Genomic DNA, 17,935 nt, shown 5'->3' with positions numbered 1-17,935 from the left:
AAAAAATTTTTTTCTAAAAAAAAAAAAAAAAAAAAAAAAAAAAAAAAAATTAGCAGGGCATGGTGGCAAGCGCCTGTAGTCCCAGCTACTTGGGAGGCTGAGGCAGGAGAATCACTTGAACCTGGGAGGTGGAGGTTGTGGTGAGCAGAGATCGCATCGCTGCACTCCAGCCTGGGTAACAGAGTGAGACTCCATCTTAAAAAAAAAAATGCAAATAGAAATACCTCTTAAGTTCATCCATGTAAAAGAAAGGTGAGTTGAAGTTACATCAGATAGCACCTTTTACGTTTCAGATTGGCAAAGATCACAAAGTCTGATCAAACATTTTGTTGATGGAGTTTGAGGGGAAACAGGCTTTCAACCACAGCTGGTGGGAGTTAAAATTGGTTGAGCCCAATGGAAGTCAAAGTAATTTACTACAGTGGTGTTTGTAATTGACCAAGGCTGGAAACAATCTACCATCTTTGTAATTGACCAAGACTGGAAACAATCTGTGATGGTTACCGGAAACCAGCTAAATACACAATGGTACCTCCACACAATGGAATATTCTGTACCCTGTAAAAGAATGTACTACTGATAAGGAACCATCTCCAAGATACATTGTTAAGTGGAATAAATCAAGGAGCTGAAAGAATGGAAGGTATGGTACCATTTGTGTTACTTGGTTGCTTGTACCTGCATAAAATATTTTTGGAAAGGGGATATAAAGAAGCTAACACTGCACCTTCAGGGAGGGAAGAATAGAGAACAGAGAATACTTTGCCATATGCCCTTTGAACCATTTGAAGTTTAGACCTGTTTTTAAAGTTTAAACCGGCTGGGCATGGTGGCTCATGCCTGTAATCCCAGCACTTTGGGGGGCCAAGGCGGGCGGATCATGAGGTCAGGAGATCGAGACCACCCTGGTCAACATGGTGAAACCCTGTCTCTACTAAAAATACAAAAATAAGCCGGGCATGGTGGTGCATGCCTGTAATCCCAGCTACTCGGGAGACTGAGACAGGAGAATCTCTTGAACCAGGTAGTTGGAGGTTGCAGTGAGCTGAGATTGCACCACTGCACTCCAGCCTGGCGACAGAGTGAAACTCCATCTAAAATAAATAAATAAATAGATAAAAATAAAGTATAAACTAACTAAATAAATAAAAATAAAGTATAAATCAAACAAATAATAAGATTTGATGATTCATTAAGGTTAATATTCCATTAAATGTTTAAAAAAAACAAAAACAAAAAAGACAGCAACTTGGGAGGCTGATGCAATGCCTATCCCTCTGTAAACTGGCCTCCTCCCTTGCAGGAGTACATAGCTCACTGCACACAGGAGTTGACTCTTACCAAATGGCAGATGATGCAAACCAAAATGTGACCCAGCAGGAAGGCAGAGCCAGCCAGCCTCTTCCCAGAGCCCAGAGTCCCGCCCGGCCCAGCGGCCACTCACCCTCCACAGTTTCCTTCGTCCTGATCGTCTCCTCTGAAATGTCATTCGACTCAATCATCTGCAAAAAGAGCCCCTGTAAGGGGGATGCTTGCCTCTGCCCCTTGGCCCCAGCCCCAGCCAGTACAGCAAGCACACCTGCAGTTTGCACGCCCTACCCCTACAAAGGGGGACCTCAGTGACGGACTCAGGGACTTGTTGCAGTAGCAGAGAGTGCAGACGTCCTCAGTCTGACCTCCCTGACAACAGAGGACCCCCATTCTGCACTCAGCTCCGCTGACGGCTGCTCGTGCAGCTTATACATGAATACCTCCTACCCTTGCTTTGTTGAAAATGTTTATTATATTAAACAGATGGCTCCTGCCCTGCGACGCCTACAGAAATTTGTCCTGGGAATTCGTTTCTCTGTCTCCAAGAGACAAGACTTCTGGACTCAGTTTCTCATCCATCAAACAAACATTGGCTGCTTTGGGTTAGTGTGTGCACAGTGTGCTTGGGGCCGCCTCCTGGAGGGACTTCATTAAATGCTAGCTTCTTTCTCTCTAACATTTCTTTTTAATAATAAACTCAGAGGCCAAAGAAGAAAAGACCGATTAAAAAAAAAAATCAGCCTGGCACACATCACTATGACAAAAGTCGAAACACAACCAATAGGCTCCCTGCCACTCTTGGCAGGAGTTTCCAGTCTCCTGCCCAGGCTGGCTGTCCTCTGAGCCAGCCAGAGTCTGGCACTGCAGATCAGGGCAGCACAGAGCTGAGTAGGCAGTCACCTCCATCATCCTGCCCCTCATACTTCTGTTCATACATCCCAAGTCCTATTTGAGTCTCAATTAGTTGTAATGAACTAAGCCCCTTGGATCATAATTTATATATGATGCAGTAATGAGGCACACACTAATTTTTTTTTTTTTTTTTTTGAGATGGAGTCTCACCCTGATGTCCAGGCTAGAGTGCAGTGGCTCAATCTCGGCTCACTGCAACCTTCGCTTCCTGGGTTCAAGCAATTCTCCTGCCTCAGCCTCCCGAGTAGCTGGGATTACAGGCGCCCGCCACCACGCCCAGCTAATTTTTGTGTTTTTTAAAAATTTTATTATTATTTTTTGAGAAGGAGTCTCACTCTGTCGCCCAGGCTGTAGTGCAGTGGTGTGATCTCGGCTCACTGCAACTTCTGCCTCCTGGATTCTGAAGTGATTCTCCTGCCTCAGCCTCCTGAGTAGCTGAGACTACAGGCACCCGCCACCTCGCCCGGCTAATTTTTGTATTTTTAGTAGAGACGGGGTTTCACTATGTTGGCCATGTTGGTCTCAAACTCCTGACCTCGTGATCTGCCCGCCTCAGGCTCCCAAAGTGCTGGGATCACAGGCGTGAGCCACCGTGCCCGGCCACTAAAATAATTTTTTAAATTCCCATATTTACTACATGAGACCAAAAATCCAGTTGTCCTTAGACCTAAACCTCTGAACGTGGGGACATATGCATTTAGACTGAAGCCCAGTGTGTATAGAAAATCAACAGATGGGCTTTCCTTTTTTCCAGACGGAGTCTCCCTCTGTTGCCCAGGCCGGAGTGCAGTGGCACGATCTCGGCTCACTGCAACCTCCACCTCCTGGGTTCAAGCCATCCTGGTGCCTCAGCCTCCCGAGTAGCTGGGATTACAGGTGTGAGCCACCGCACCTGGCCAATAGATGGGCTTTCTGAGGTCACTACTACTCCTTGGCCTAAGGGCACCTGTGAGTGAAGGGCAGTGACAGGGGGAGGCGTCCTCAGGTCTCTGTCCCCCCATGCTCTGTGGAATCACAGCAGCCTCAAAGCTCTCTGCTCAGGGAATTCAGTTCCTGAGTTGCAGGCTGTTTCTGCCTGCCCTGAGCAGCTAATCAGGCCAGCACATAAGCTAATTTGGGTTTCTCCTTCCTTTCAGCAGGACACTGGAGAGCAATTCTTAAAAAAAAAAAAAAAAAAAAAAAAAAAAAAAAATCCCCCCCTGGGAGAAGGGGCAGGAAGCTGTTTGCAAATGGACCTCAAAGGCATGATGCAGAAAGATTTCCTTCTTTTAGACAAAAAGCACCCTGGAATCAGAAGTCCTGAGAACTTACTGCCCACATGCTACATTCTGGGTTTTTTTGTTTGTTTCTTTTCTTTTTTTTGGAGACGGAATCTCGCTTTGTCACCCAGGCTGGAGTGCAGTGGCCGGATCTCAGCTCACTGCAAGCTCCGCCTCCCGGGTTTATGCCATTCTCCTGCCTCAGCCTCCCGAGTAGCTGAGACTACAGGCACCCGCCACCTCGCCCGGCTAGTTTTTTTGTATTTTTTAGTAGAGACGGGGTTTCACTGTGTTAGCCAGGATGGTCTCGATCTCCTGACCTCATGATTCCCCCGTCTCGGCCTCCCAAAGTGCTGGGATTACAGGCTTGAGCCACCGTGCCCGGCTGGAGTGCAGTGGTACAATCATAGCTCACTGCAGCCTCAAACCCCTAGGCTCAAGTAATCCACTTGCCTCAGCCTCCAGTGTAGCTGGGGACTACAGGTACACTACCACTGTACTTGGCTAATTTTTTATTTTTGTAGAGATGAGGTCTAACTATGTTTTCCAGGCTGGTCTCCTGGCCTGAAGCAATCCTCCTGCCTCAGCCTCTTGAAATGCTGGGATTATAGGTGTGAGCCACCACACCCGGCCCTAAATTCTGGTTTGACTATACATGAAGGTGGCCAGGTGCGGAACCTCCTCCCTGTAATCCCAGCACTTTGGGAGGCAAAGGGGGCAGATGGCTTGAGCCCAGGAGTTCAAGACCAGCCTGGGCAACATGGTGAAACCCCGTCTCTACAAAAACTATAAAAATTAGCCGGGTATGGTGGGGCACACCTGTGGTCCCAGTGACTTGGAAGGCTGAAGTGGGAGGCTCACTCAAACCTGGGAGGTTGAGACTGCAGTGAGCCATGATCATGCCACTGCACTGCAGCCTGGGAGACAGAGCAAGACCCTGTCTCAAAAACAAAACCAGAAAAAGCCAGGGATGGTGGCTTACGCCTGTAATCCTAGCACTTTGGGAGGCTGAGGAGGGTGGATCACCTGAAGTCAGGAGTTTGAGATCAACCTGGACTACATGGCGAAACCCTGCCTCTACTAAAAATATAAAAATTATCTGGGCGTGGTGATGCACACCTGTAATCGCAGCTACTTGGGAGGCTGAGACAGGAGAATTGCTTGAACCTGGGAGGCGGAGGTTGCAGTGAGCCGAGATCACACCGTTGCACTCCAGCCTGGGCAACAAGAGTGAAACTCTATCTCAAAAATAAAATAAAATAAAATAATGTACGTGAGGGAACTGGAAACTCAACAATCCCTGAGTACAATTTGCATGCAGGCAAGAGTCTGCTGCTAGCCATCCCTCCTACGAATTAATTCCTGTCGTCTTGGGTACCCTCTGTCAGCCCCACAGGCAGTGGGGTTGGAGATCTCTGCCACTGAGAGTGAGAGGCTGGGGATCTGGGAAAGTCTTGGTTTGCTCACCTGTGAAATGCAGCCAGTATCAATCTAAGGGTGTTAAGGTGAAATGGAGTCACACAGGGCCTGCATAAGACGTGGTACCCAGAGCCACTCAAAAGGCCCTTCCTGGCCCTGGTGGAGTGGGCACAGCCCACCTGGGTGCTGACCTCCTCAGAGGGGCTGGGAGGATGGGTTCAGCTGAAGGAAGAAGGGGTAGATGCTTAAGGAATTTCTAGATTTGGAGCAAAATTGACATTGGTGACAGCGACCTCTTTAGGGCCACCCCCTCTAGCCTTCCAGACCCCACTCTGGGAACTCCCACATTCTGGGGAAGTACTTGTTGGCACCGTTGCTAAAGTCTCGTTAGGACTGGCAGAAAGGGGGCTGCCACTGCTTCCCCAGGTGAGCTTCTGAGTTGGAGATGGGGGGATGGGCAGAGTTTCCCTTCAGGTCTGTGCCAGCCCCAGGGCACAGGGTCTGAGGTCCCGGGTCCCAGGAGTCCTGCACCCTAAGACATGTGTGGGTAAATCAAAGCCCGTTCTCTGCACCGAGGTCCCATCTCTCCAGGCCTGCTCTGTGGGGGGGACGCAGCCAGGTCAGCTCAGACCAGCTTCAGTTCTCCCTGGTCACCGGGGCGTGCTGCCCCTCTAACAGAGGGCCAAGGAGCTCCTTGGCCAGGTGACCCCTTCCTTGACTGCCCCAGGCATGCTCTCAGGGACAAGGGAAATGGCTTCCTGGGCTATATAACAGAAGTCAGCAAACGCCCAAGCCCTCCCCAGCCCGATCCTCCCGCCCCAGCAGGACAGGCAGGTGCCTACGTGGGTGTGCTGGGAGGAGCACAGGGCCTCCACAGCCTGGAGTCTGTTCTCAGCCACCAGGAGCTTCTCCCGCAATCTCTCGGCCTCCTGTTTGCTCTGGGCTTCTGCCCGCTGCAGCCGCTCATAGTCCAGCATCTTCTTCTCGGCCAGCGAGATCTGCTCCTTGAGGAACTCAATGGCCTGCGCCTGGCCCCGGTACTCCACGTCCAGCTTTTCCAGCTCGTGCACGCGCAGCTCGGCATCCCGGCGCTGGTCCTGGGCCTCCTGCAGCTCCAGCCGGTGCTGGCTGGCTTCCACCTCCAGCTGGGCCCGCCAGTGCCGCTGCAGCCCGGCCAGCTCCTCCTGGGCCTCCTGCAGCTTCTCCCGCAGGGCCTCCTTCTCCTTCACGTGCACGGCGGTCTCCAGGTCATGCTTGGCCTGCAAGTTACCCAGCTCCAGCTGGTGCTCCATCTTGATGCCTTCCATCACCGCCTTCAGCTCCCCGATCTCCTTCTGCTGGGCGCCTGGGCCCGAGTTCAGGGTGGCTTTGAGGTCCTCCAGGGACTTCTGGTGGTCCGAGGCCAGCGAGTCCAGTTTGGATTTCCAGTTGTCCATGAGCCCCATGTTCTCGCTGGTGGCCNCCGGCCGGTGCTGGCTGGCTTCCACCTCCAGGGGGGCCCGGCAGTGCCCCTGCAGCCCCGGCAGCTCCGCCTCGGCCTCCTGCAGCTTCTCCCGCAGGGCCTCCTTCTCCTTCACGTGCACGGCGGTCTCCAGGTCATGCTTGGCCTGCAAGTTACCCAGCTCCAGCTGGTGCTCCATCTTGATGCCTTCCATCACCGCCTTCAGCTCCCCGATCTCCTTCTGCTGGGCGCCTGGGCCCGAGTTCAGGGTGGCTTTGAGGTCCTCCAGGGACTTCTGGTGGTCCGAGGCCAGCGAGTCCAGTTTGGATTTCCAGTTGTCCATGAGCCCCATGTTCTCGCTGGTGGCCTGCTGAACCTTGTCCTTCAGGCCTGCCACCTCCTGTGCATACTTCTCATTGGCCGCGCGGAGCTTGTCCACCTCCACCTGGTAGGCCTTCAGGGCCTTCTCGTATTTATCCCGCAGCACCCCGCTCTCCCTCTGGTGCTCCTTGCTGGCCGAGAGCAGGCGCTCCCGCAGCCGCAGGGTCTCCGCCGCGTCGGGGTGGTCCGGGGGCGGGGGGCCCGAGTGCAACAGGCACTGCTGGAGCTCCTCGATCTCACCGCGGCGCAGGGTGAGCTCCTCCTCCAGCTGCAGCACCCGGGACTTCTCGGCCACTGTGGTCAGCTGCGGGGAGAGAAGGAGGCAGGGATCAGCGGGTTGGCTGGCTGGAAGGCGAGGAGGGCACAATGGTGGGGGTCGGGGGGCCTCCACTAGAGGACACCAGCCCCAGCAGGTGGTCATGGGAAGGGAAAGGCGCCCACTCCCTCCTAAGTCTGGGCTGGACATAGAGGCCCTGCCCATCACAGCATCCAGAAAGATTCCCCTGGCTGTACCCCAAAGATTCAGAGCCAACTGTCGCCACTCCTCTACCTAGGTGGCTTGCACAAATTGGTGGTTAAAAGAAACCACCTACTTGAGGGTACAGCTTTTTTTTTTTTTTTTTTTGAGTCTTGCTCTGTCACACAGGCTGGAATGCAGTGGTGTGATCTCAGCTCACTGTAACCTCCACTTTCCAGGTTCAAGTGATTCTCCTGCCTCAGCCTCCCGAGTAGCTGGGACTACAGGCACTCACCACCATGCGCCTGGGAAATTATTGTATTTTTTGGTATAGACGGCGTGTCACCCTTTTGCCTACGCTGGTCTCAAACTCCTAGCCTCAAGTGATCCACCTGCCTTGGGCTCCCAAAGTGTTGGGATAATAGGTGTGAGCCACAGCGCCCAACCTTTTTTTTTTTTTTTTTTTTTTTGAGACGGAGTCTTGCTCTGTCGCCCAGGCTGGAGTACAGTGGCCGCATCTCAGCTCACTGCAAGCTCCGCCTCCCGGGTTTACGCCATTCTCCTGCCTCAGCCTCCCGAGTAGCTGGGACTACAGGTGCCCGCCACCACGCCCGGCTAGTTTTTTTTTTTAAGTAGAGACGGGGTTTCACCGTGTTAGCCAGGATGGTCTCGATCTCCTGACCTCGTGATCCGCCTGTCTCGGCCTCCCAAAGTGCTGGGATTACAGGCTTGAGCCACCGTGCCCGGCCTTTTTTTTTTTTTTTTTTTTAAAGAGACAGGGGTCTAGCTATGTTGCCCAAGCTGGAGTGCAGCCACACAATAATAGCTCACTGCACCCTCAAATTCCTGGGCTCAAGCAATCTTCCTGCCTTAGCCTCAAGAGCAGCTGGGACTCTATGGGCATGAGCCACCATGCCCAACTGAGTTAGTGCTTTGTATTTTTATTAAGAATTTTTTTTATTGTTGTTAACGTTAAGAGCAGAGGCCAAAGTGAATTTTGCATTATCCTGCCCTAAGAAGGTCCCCAGCCAGGGGGCTGGCTGGAGGCAGTGGCCAAGAAGGGTCCAGTTTAATGCTTAAAGCAGAACAAGGTGCTCCCAGACCCATCTTTCAGCAAAAAACTCTTAGAGGCTCCATTCTCCAAAAAACCACCTTGATCATGTTGATGGTCATAGATAAGAAAATGAGATATTTTCAAGCTTTAAATCTATTACAAGCTTTAAACATTTTATTTCCTAAGGTATCCTTTAGTTCAATAAACCTATTTTGTTTTGTTTTCGGTTTTGTTTTTTTTGAGATGGAGTCTCACTCTCTTGCCCAGGCTGGAGTGCAGTGGCGCGATCTCGGCTCACTACAACCTCCACCTCCCTGGTTCAAATGATTCTCCTGTTTCAGCCTCTCAAGTAGCTGGGACTACAGGTGTGCACCACCCCGCCCAGTTAATTTTTGTATTTTTAATAGAAATGGGGTGTCACCATGTTGGTCAGGCTGGTCTTGAACTCCTGACCTCAGATGACCTCAGGTGATTCACCCACTTTGGCCTCCCAAAGCGCTGGGATTACAGGTGAGCCACCACGCCCAGCCGTTTGTGTGTTTTCATCAGATTGAACCCCAGTTCAAGATGCATTTGGAGGGCTCCTGCCCATCCACGGTGACTGGGTCAGTTTGTGCGTTCAGTCTTCATGCACATGAGTGTGTACTGTACAAGCACATGGTCACTGAGCAATGGCCAGTGTGTGCAAATGGACACTGTGTGTCTCCGGACACCTGCACACATGCAAACAACCACTTGTGCACTGAGGCCAACGTGCAGAAACTGACCACTGCTCCTTCCACGCTACATACTGTTTACGGGGTGCTTTTCCAGTAATCACTTGCTGCCTGTTTTAACTTCCTCTCAGGGGGACTGCTCGGGGGCCGGCCGGCTGTGAATGCCTGCAGAGTGCCGGGTCTCAGGCGTGCATGGTAAGCCTGGAGGGGACTGCGGGGCCTGGAGCAGGGACTCAGAACCACGCCCTAGGACTCTGGAAGCCTCACCCACATGCAGAGCTGTTCCATGGCTCCGGAACCCATCACAGCCCCATTCCCTGGGGACACCTCCGCTCCCCCAAAAGTCCCACCACTTCCTCAGCCCCAGGTCCTTCAGCCCAGCCCCTCCTGCCCCCATGTTTCAGGCTCTCTGGGCGAGAGAATCCGGGAAGAGATTTGTAGTTCCTGACCTCTTTCCTCTCCCCAGCCTCCTCAGCTGGGGAGACAGGAGGCATGGATCAGTGGTTTCTGGGTCTGCCTCCGTAGGGGTGGGACATTCCCAAGGGTCCCAACACTTTGTCGTGGCAATGCATCAGGGCGGGGGGATTGGGGGGTCTCACAGGATGTTCTCAGCTGCTAGGGCCATGAGCTAGGGAGCCAAGTCCCAAAAAACAAAGACCACCCCCGCCCCCCCAACTCCACCCCAATAAGCAACACTGAACCGGGGAACATATGCACATTTCTTTTTGTTTTGCTTTGTTTTTGAGGCGGAGTCTTGCTCTGTCACCCAGGCTGGAGTGCAGTGGCACGATCTCAGCTCACTGCAACCTCCACCTCCTGGGTTCAAGCGATTCTCCTGCCTCAGCCTCCCAAGTAGCTGGGATCATGGGCATGAGCCACCACGCCCAGCTAATTTTTGTATTTTTAGTAGAGATGGGGTTTCACCATGTTGGCCAGTCTGGTCTCGAATTCCTGACCTCAGGTGATCCACCCTCCTTGGCCTCCCAAAGTGCTGGGATTACAGGCGTGAGCCACCGTGCCCGGCCACATAAGCACATTTCTAAATCTTGACTTCCCTCCTCCAAGGGGATGCAAAAAAAAAAAAAAAAAAAAAAAAGATGATAGCAGCTAAAGAAAGAGAGTCAATAATGAAACAGAGAAGCCAGAGAGGGCATCAAAGGGCAAGGTGGCTGGCGGGCCAGGCGGGTGCGGTGGCGCGGTGGTGCGGTTACCCTGTTGTCCGCTAATTCTCGGAGCAGCCGCTCGGCCTGCGCCTTCTCCAGTAGCAGGCTCTGTTCCAGCTCCCCAATGCGCGCGTGCTCCAGCTGCGTCTGGGTCTGGTCCACCCAGGGTGGACACGGTAGGGCGTGGGGGGCGGGGACGCAGGGAGGGGGGCACAGGGAAGAAGAAGCCGGAGAGAGAGAGAAAGAAAGAGAGAGAGAGAGAGAGAGAGAGGAGGCGTCATCTTCCGTGAACAAGGTGAGGAGAGTAGATTCATGAGCCAGAATTGCTCAGGGAAAGAGAGAGTCTGGGGAGGCGAGGGGCGTGGGGCCTGATGCCCACCCCTTGCTGTGTCCCGGCTGGGTCAGTGCAGGGCGGGGGGTGGGCTGCAGCCATCCTCCCTCGCCGGCCCCTACTTGGGGTAGCAATGGGCACCTCGCTTCTTTTCTGTCACCCCTCCACCCCCAACTACCAGCCCTTGACCTTGAAGGTCCTCTTCAAGGACCCGCTCCTTGAGAGGGGCCCATCCTGTTCCTGTTCCCCTGCAGGCTGTCACTGGTTGTAGGCAAAGCATCCTGCACACAGGAGACCCCCAGGATGAGAAATAAATAAAGGACCCTGGGATTCCTGCTCGACATCCCCCCAGGACTGTGCTAAAAGTACAAGAACCCATAACACGAAAGATGTTTCCAAAATGTACCCGACCCCTCGCGATTCTCTTGGCCCCAGCCTCCTTGGTGGAGGCTGGGCTGTGCCTCCCACCACCGGGCCCCATTGGTGCCCACCCCCCCCAGACCCCACAGAGGACGCCTGGTCTCCATAAATCACAAGGGCACTTTTGTTCCAGCTCGACAATATCCGCTTCATCTGCTGACAAAGGCCAGCATTCTCAGGGTGTCAAGACTGGCTTTTGCATTTCACATAACAGATCTTGGAAGGGAAGCTGGGGAGGGTGAGGACATTTGGAGTGGTTTGGAAACCCAAGTTTATCTTAGGGAGAAGCCAGAGGGTCCTCTTTATACTCCAGGAGAAAAGGGGTTAAAGCAGCTACAGGGCAGTTCTGAAGGGGTGGGGCTTAGCGAAACAGCATCCAGGTGTGAAACCTGTAATAAAACCCCGGAAGCTTGTCCATTGGTGAAGGTGTAAATGGACATCACCTGATTAGAAATACTCCTGCAATTCATTAAGAGACATTGAGATGATTATGTCCTTTGGCCTATTTTATTTCTTGAATTTTCCTTAAGGAACAACAAAAAAAAGGTTCTCTCTCTCCTCTCCTCTCTCCTTCCGTTTCTCTCTCTCCCCTCTCCTTCCCACTTTCTCTTCTTTCTCCCCACCCCATCCCCGTCTCTCTCCCTCCTTCTTTCTTTATCCCTCTCTCCCACCCTCTCTCTTTCCATTCCCCTCCCTGTCTCTCTCCTTCCCTCGTTTTCTCCCCCTCCCCTTCTCTTTTCCCCCCTCATTCTCCCTTCCTCTCTCCCCTCTCTGTCTCCCTCCCTCTCTCTTTCTCTCCTCTCCCTCCCTCCCGCACCTCTCCCGCCTCCCTCCTGGCAGCACGTTCCAGTGCCAAGAAGTCAGCCTGTCTCTTCCAGAAAATCACAAGCTCCATCCCAGCCACCCCATCCCTGTCGGTGGGCACAACAGCCCTGCCTGGAACCCTCATAGATGGTGCATGATCCTACACACTGAACCAGTAGCCCGCACAGGCAAGAAAAAGCCTCTAGCTTCCCAGTTTCAAGGGCAACTTCATTTGGTCCCACTCCAAAGGACTCCTCCTCTCACTTTCTTTGTTTTTTTTTTTTTGTTGTTGAGACAGAGTTTCCCTCTTTCACCCAGGCTGGAATGCAGTGGTGCAATCGTGGCTCACTGCAACCTCCACCTACCAGGTTCAAGTGATTCTCCAGCCTCAGCCTCCCAAGTAGCTGGGATTGCAGGTGCCTACCATCATGCCCAGCTAATTTTTGTATTTTTGAGTAGAGATGGGGTTTCACCATGTTGGCTGATCTCGAACCCCTGACCTCAGGTGATCTGCCCGCCTCAGCCTCCCAAAGTGCTGGGATTACAGATGTGAGTCACCACGCCTGGCCCCTCAAAGGGTTTATATTCTGGGGGTGGAGGGGGATGCAAACCATAAAAGAATAGTGAAGATCATTCCAGATTGTGATGTGCACTATGAAGAGAGCACTGGGGAGAGAGTAACTGGAATGAAGGTGAAATAGAGGAAACATGTAATTTATAGTGAGTCCTGAAGGACAAGAAGGACTCCTTGTACAAGGCAGGCGCCAGAGGAAGAGGCGCAAGTGTTTCAGGCAGGGGAACTAGCGTGTACAAAAGCTCAGAGGCAAGACACAACTTCTGGTGTTCCAGACACAGAAAAGCCTGGTGTATGATAACTTAGGGGCAGGGGTGTGAGACAGGGCTGGGACAAGGTGGCGGGGTGGGGGGGTGGAGAGGGTTGGGCCCTGGGGGTCTTCTCTGCTTCTCTGGCCCACTCTACAGAGCCCAGATGATATCTAATGTCGCAGTGCTAGGTGTGTCAGCAGGAAAGGGGCAGGATCTGATTTACATTGTTATTTTTAAATTAGTTTTTCTTTTTTTTTTTAGGCAGAGTCTCGCTCTGTCACCCAGGCTGGAGTGCAGTGGTAGAAGCCTGCCTCAGCAACCTCAGCCTCCTGGGTTCAAGCGATTCTCCTGCCTCAGCCTCCTGAGTAGCTGGAATTACAGGTGAGTGCCACCATGCCCAGCTAATTTTTGTATTTTTAGTAGAGATGGGGTTTCGCCATGTTAGCCAGGCTGGTTTGGAGTTCCTGACCTCGAACGATCCGCCCACGTTGGCTTCCCAAAGTGCTGGGATTACAGGCGTGAGCCACCACACCCAGCCATATTTTTTAACTTTTTATTTATTTATTTTTAGAGATGGGGTCTTGCTCTGTCACCCAGGCTGGAGTGCAGTGGCGCCATCATAGCTCACTGTAGCCTCAACCTCCTGGACTCAAAGGATCCTCCTGCCTCAGCCTCCCAAGTAGCTGGGACTACAGGCATGTGCTACCATGCCTGGTGAATTTTTTATTTTATTTATTTTGTTTCTTTGTTTCTACTTGTTTTTGAGACAGAGTCTCACTCTGTTGCCCAGGCTGGAGTGCAGTGGCATGATCTTGGTTCACTGCAACCTCCGCCTCCTGGGCTCAAGTGATTCTCCTGTCTCAGCTTCCTGAGTAGCTGGGATTACTGGTGCCCACCACCACGCCCAGCTAATTCTTGTATTTTTAGTAGAGACAGGGTTTCACCATGTTGGCCAGGCTGGTCTGAATCTCCTGACCTCAAGTGATCCACCTGCCTTGGCCTCCCAAAGTGCTGGGATGATAGGCGTGAGCCACCGCACCCAGTCAGAATACTTTAATTTTTGTGGAGATGGGGTCTCACTATGCTGCCCAGACTGGTCTCTAACTCCTGGCCTCAAGTAACCCTCCCACCTCTACCTCCCAAGTATTGGGATTGCAGGTGTGAGCCACCGCACCCGGTCTGATTTACATTTTTAAAACATTTGGCCATATGACGTGTGGGATGTGGGAGGGGGCCCTGGGTCAGGGCATGCCTGAAATAAGACTGGCGGTGAGTTGGTAACTGTTGAAGCTGAGTGATGGGTAAATGAAAGGTCATTATACTGTCTTCTCTATTTTGTATAGGCTTAAAATTTCCAACATTAAAATGAAACAGATATTAAAAAAAAAGATTAGATTCAGTGTGGAGAATGGACTTTGGAGGAACAGAAGACTAAGGAGAGGGCTATCTATGGCATGGTGCTGGGGCCTGGCTCAGGGAGGCAGCTGTGGGGATGTGCGTCATTTTGGAGACAAGGTCAAAAGGAATTTTTTGTTTTCTACTTTTAAATTTTTTCACTTTTATTTTTTTTTTTATTTATTTATTTTTGAAACGAGTCTTGCACTGTCGCCCAGGCTGGAGTGCAATGACGCAATCTCAGCTCACTGCAAGCTCCGCCTCCCAGGTTCAAGCAATTCTCCTATCTCAAGCCTCCTGGGTAGCTGGGATTACAGGCACCCACCACCACGCCCGGCTAATTTTTTGTATTTTTAGTAGAGATGGAGTTTCACTATGTTGGTCAGGCTGGTCTCAAACTCCTGACCTCATGATCCGCCCGCCTCGGCCTCCCAAAGTGCTGCGATTACAGACGTGAGCCACCACGCCCAGCCTTTATTTTTTGAGACAAGGTCTTGCTCTTGCTTTGTTGCCCGGGCTGGAGTGCAGTGGTGTGATCACAGCTCACTGCAGCCTCAGCTGTCCGGGCTCAAGCGATCCTCCCACCTCAGCCTCCCAAGTAGCTGGGACCATAGGCATGCATTACCATACCTGGATAATTTTTCCATTGTTGGTAGAGACAAGGTTTCCCTATGTTGCCCAGGCTGGTCTCAAACTCCTGGGCTTAATCAATTCTCCCGCCCTGGCTTCCCAAAGTGCTTGGATTACAAGCATGTGCCACCATGCCTGCCTTATTTTTTTATATTTTTTGTAGAAACAGGGGCTTGCTATATTGCCCAGGCTGATCTAAAACTCCTGGGCTCAAGCAGTCTTCCTGTATCAGGCTCCCAAAGCACTGGGATTACAGGTGTGAGCCACCATGCCCAGCCAACTGTGTGGATTTGGGGGCCAATTCCTGAGATGGGAACTGTAAGGGGGGTGGTGTTAGGGGAGGCCTGGATAGATGTGGTTAGGACATGTTCCATTTGGGCTGCAGTCCTGGGTTGAATAGTGTCCTCTTAAATTTCATGCCCACTCAGAACCTCAGGATGTGACCTTAGCCAGGCATGGTGGTTCACACCTATAATCCCAGAATTTTGAGAGGCTAGGGTGGGAGGATTGCTTGAGCTCAGAAGTTTGAGACCAGCCTGGGCAATATAGCGAGATCCCATCTCTATAAAAATCAAACAAAATAAAGAATGAATGTGACCTTGTTTGGAATAGGGTCTTGCACATGTAGTTAGTTAAAATGAGGTCATATTGGATTAGGATTGGATTAGAGTGGGCCCTAAATCCAGTGACTGCTGTCTCCATAAGATGGTGAAGTGAAATGCCACAAAGGGAAGGTGGCAAAGTGACAGGAGGCAGGGACTGGCCTGATGCAGTTATACAGGCCAAAGAACACCAAGAGCTGCTGGCAATCTTACTGGAAGCTAGATTGGAATAGATTCTCCAACACTGATTTCAGACTTTTTTTTTTTCTTTTTTTGAGAAGGAGTCTCACTCTGCTGTCCAGGCTGAAGTGCAGTGGTGCAATCTCGGCTCACCGTAACCTCCGCCTCCCGAGTTCAAGTGATTCCCCTGCCTCAGTCTCCAGAGTAGCTGGGATTACAGGCACCCACCACCATACCGAACTAATTTTGTATTTTTAGTAGAGACAGTGTTTCACCACATTGGCCAGGCTGGTCTAGAACTCCTGACCTCAAGTGATCCGCCCGCTTTGGCCTCCCAAAGTGTTGGGATTACAGGCATGAGCCACCGCGCCCAGCCTTGATTTTAGACTTCTGGCTTTCAGAACTTCGAGGGCATATGTTTGTATTGTTTTAAGCCACACATTTGCGGCCGTGCATTACTGCAGCCCCAGGAAATTGATACAGGTGCTTACTTCTTCCTCAATTGGTTGAAGATGTCAAGTGGGCATGGTAGAGGGAGCTTGGGGAAGACTGTGGGACTCATAGGGACTCATCCAGGGCACAGAGGCCACAGTCTGGAAGCTCTCAGGGCGAGTGTGGACAAGGGGTGAAGGGCCTGGGACTGAGCTCTTGGATGGGCCAGTGTTCAGAGAACAGGAAGGAGGAGAAGCCAGCAGAAGAGGCGGGGGAGTTGGAATGGGGGCGTCTCATTGTGCAGCTGGGGGAGTGTGGACAGGAGGGAAGACCATGAGCCTGATAAACTCCTGAAGAGTTCTGCAATAAAGGCAGGCAGAGAGGTGGGGTGATAAAGCTGGAGGGGACCAGGAGGTCAAGGAGGGGCTCTGGTTTTTATTTCTGACTTTTAAGATGGGTGGGGGCCAGATGTGATGGCTCATGCATGTAATCCCAGCCCTTTGGGAGGCCGAGGCAGGAGAATTGCTTGAACCTAGGAGTTTGAGACCCACTTGGGCAACACAGTGAGACCCCGCCTCTACAAAAAACAAACAAACAAAAAAAAAATAGCCGGGTGTGGGGGCACACGCCTGTAGTCCCAGCTACTTGAGAGGCTGAGGCAAAGCCTCACTTGAGCCCAGGAAGTGGAGGCTTCAGTGAGCCCAGATCGTGCCACTGTACTCCAGCCTGGGCAACACAGTGAGATCCTGTGTCCAAAAATAAAAGGGTGAGGATGATGAAGGGATGAGTGGGACTTTGGTCATTTTGCCTTCTGGTTGCCATGAATATGATCACAATTCAGTTTGGTACAATAAAACGTCGAGTGAGGATTCTGCAACCCTTTGGACTGAATTAGCTGTCTGTCACTGTCTGTCCCGCCTTCTGCCTCTCCCAGCCAGGGCCGATTGGATCCGGGGTGGACCCCTATCCAGAGCCAGCCAGCCCATTGGCTACCACTGGGACCAATCAGAGCCTCTCTCGATGACAGCTGGTAGGTAGTGGGCGGGGCTGGGAGAACAGCAAGCTGGGAGACACAGTGGGAAACAGACAGGAGCCTGACCCCAGACACAGATGGGAGGGTGGCCCCGAGCAAGGGGCACATGGATGGGCTTAGCTCCTGATGCTGCTTCTGGCTCCAGTCCCCTAAACGGCCTGCCCTGCTGTGACCTTTCCTACAGCCCTTCAGTAAGCCCCCATGGTGACTGCAGCTGGCACAGGGGGTCTCTGTTCCTGGGAAACAGAGGTGCTTTTCCCAGAACCCCATCCAACCCCTGCAGGAGAGCATCTGCCAATGGAAAAGTCAGCCAGGAGCAACCACATGGCCTGCCCCTTGGCTAAGAGGGAAACTTAATCAGAACATGCCTAGCTGGGCTGAGGCTCTGACGCCTGGTTGTGCCCCAACATCCTTTTTTTTTTTTTTTTTTTTTTTTAAGAGTCTTCCAATTAACACAAAAAAAAAAAAAAAAAGCAAAACAAAACAAAACAAAAAACAAAAAAAGCACAGGTGCAATCATAGCTCACTGGAGCCTCCATCTCCCAGACTCAAGCGATCCTCTAGCCTCAGCCTCCCCAGGTAGCTGGGACCACAGGTGCACATGACCAAGCTCGGCTAACTTTTTAAATTTTTTGTAGAGATGTGGTCTTGCTACGTTGCCCAGGCTGGTCTTGAACTCCTGGGCTCAAGTGATCCTCTGCCTTGGCCTCCTGAAGTGCTGGGATTATAGGTGTGAGCCACCATGCCCAGCTCCATTGGTCTCTGAGCCTCAGTTTTCCTACCTACAAATTCTGTGACTCAGCAAACTACTTTCAGCCAAAATTTTACCTGGAATCCAAGATGAACGAAGGGGCACCTTCAGGGCTACTGCCTAAGAAGAAGGGACAAGGGACCTCAGCCACTCTATCCTGGGGCCCAGCCCTCCATCTGCCCTGCCCTGGGTTCATCCTGCCCACCCCATCCAGCTGCTAACACGGGGAGCACAGCTTCCCTGGGGGGGCTCCTGGGGCTGAGCTACTCACACCTCAGACACTAGACCTTTGATCATTCCCCATTTTCCCCCAACCAGCCCCTTCCCCCAGGGTCCTGGAGTTGCCGCTGGACCTCACGACCATCTGCCCTAGCAGGGGCCAGGGACTGGTGCAGAGAGTGCCCAGGGAAGGAGCCTCT

General features: G+C 52.1%; 1 protein-coding gene and 1 long non-coding RNA gene across 2 annotated transcripts in view; one reads left to right on the top strand and one right to left on the bottom strand.

Annotated features, from left to right (window-relative positions):
- CLIP2 (CAP-Gly domain containing linker protein 2) overlaps positions 1-17,935 on the bottom strand; it is a 103,453-nt gene that overhangs the window by 15,319 nt on the left and 70,199 nt on the right. The window contains exons 9-12 of the mRNA XM_017867328.1: positions 10,162-10,266; positions 6,672-7,027; positions 5,744-6,323; positions 1,445-1,502 (exon numbers count right to left, since the gene is read on the bottom strand). Of these exons, the coding sequence (XP_017722817.1) occupies positions 1,445-1,502; positions 5,744-6,323; positions 6,672-7,027; positions 10,162-10,266 (1,099 nt within the window). The remainder of the gene's footprint in view (positions 1-1,444; positions 1,503-5,743; positions 6,324-6,671; positions 7,028-10,161; positions 10,267-17,935) is intronic.
- LOC108526529 (uncharacterized) lies at positions 10,277-17,935 on the top strand. The gene is made up of 3 exons (XR_001884544.1): positions 10,277-10,408; positions 16,667-16,762; positions 17,835-17,935. It is a non-coding gene; the product is annotated as an uncharacterized LOC108526529 (long non-coding RNA).

Source organism: Rhinopithecus bieti, unplaced genomic scaffold, assembly GCF_001698545.2.
Source record: "Rhinopithecus bieti isolate Rb0 unplaced genomic scaffold, ASM169854v2 scaffold_3858, whole genome shotgun sequence".
Classification (NCBI taxonomy): Eukaryota; Metazoa; Chordata; class Mammalia; order Primates; family Cercopithecidae; genus Rhinopithecus; species Rhinopithecus bieti.
This window is presented reverse-complemented; position numbering and strand designations above follow the sequence as displayed.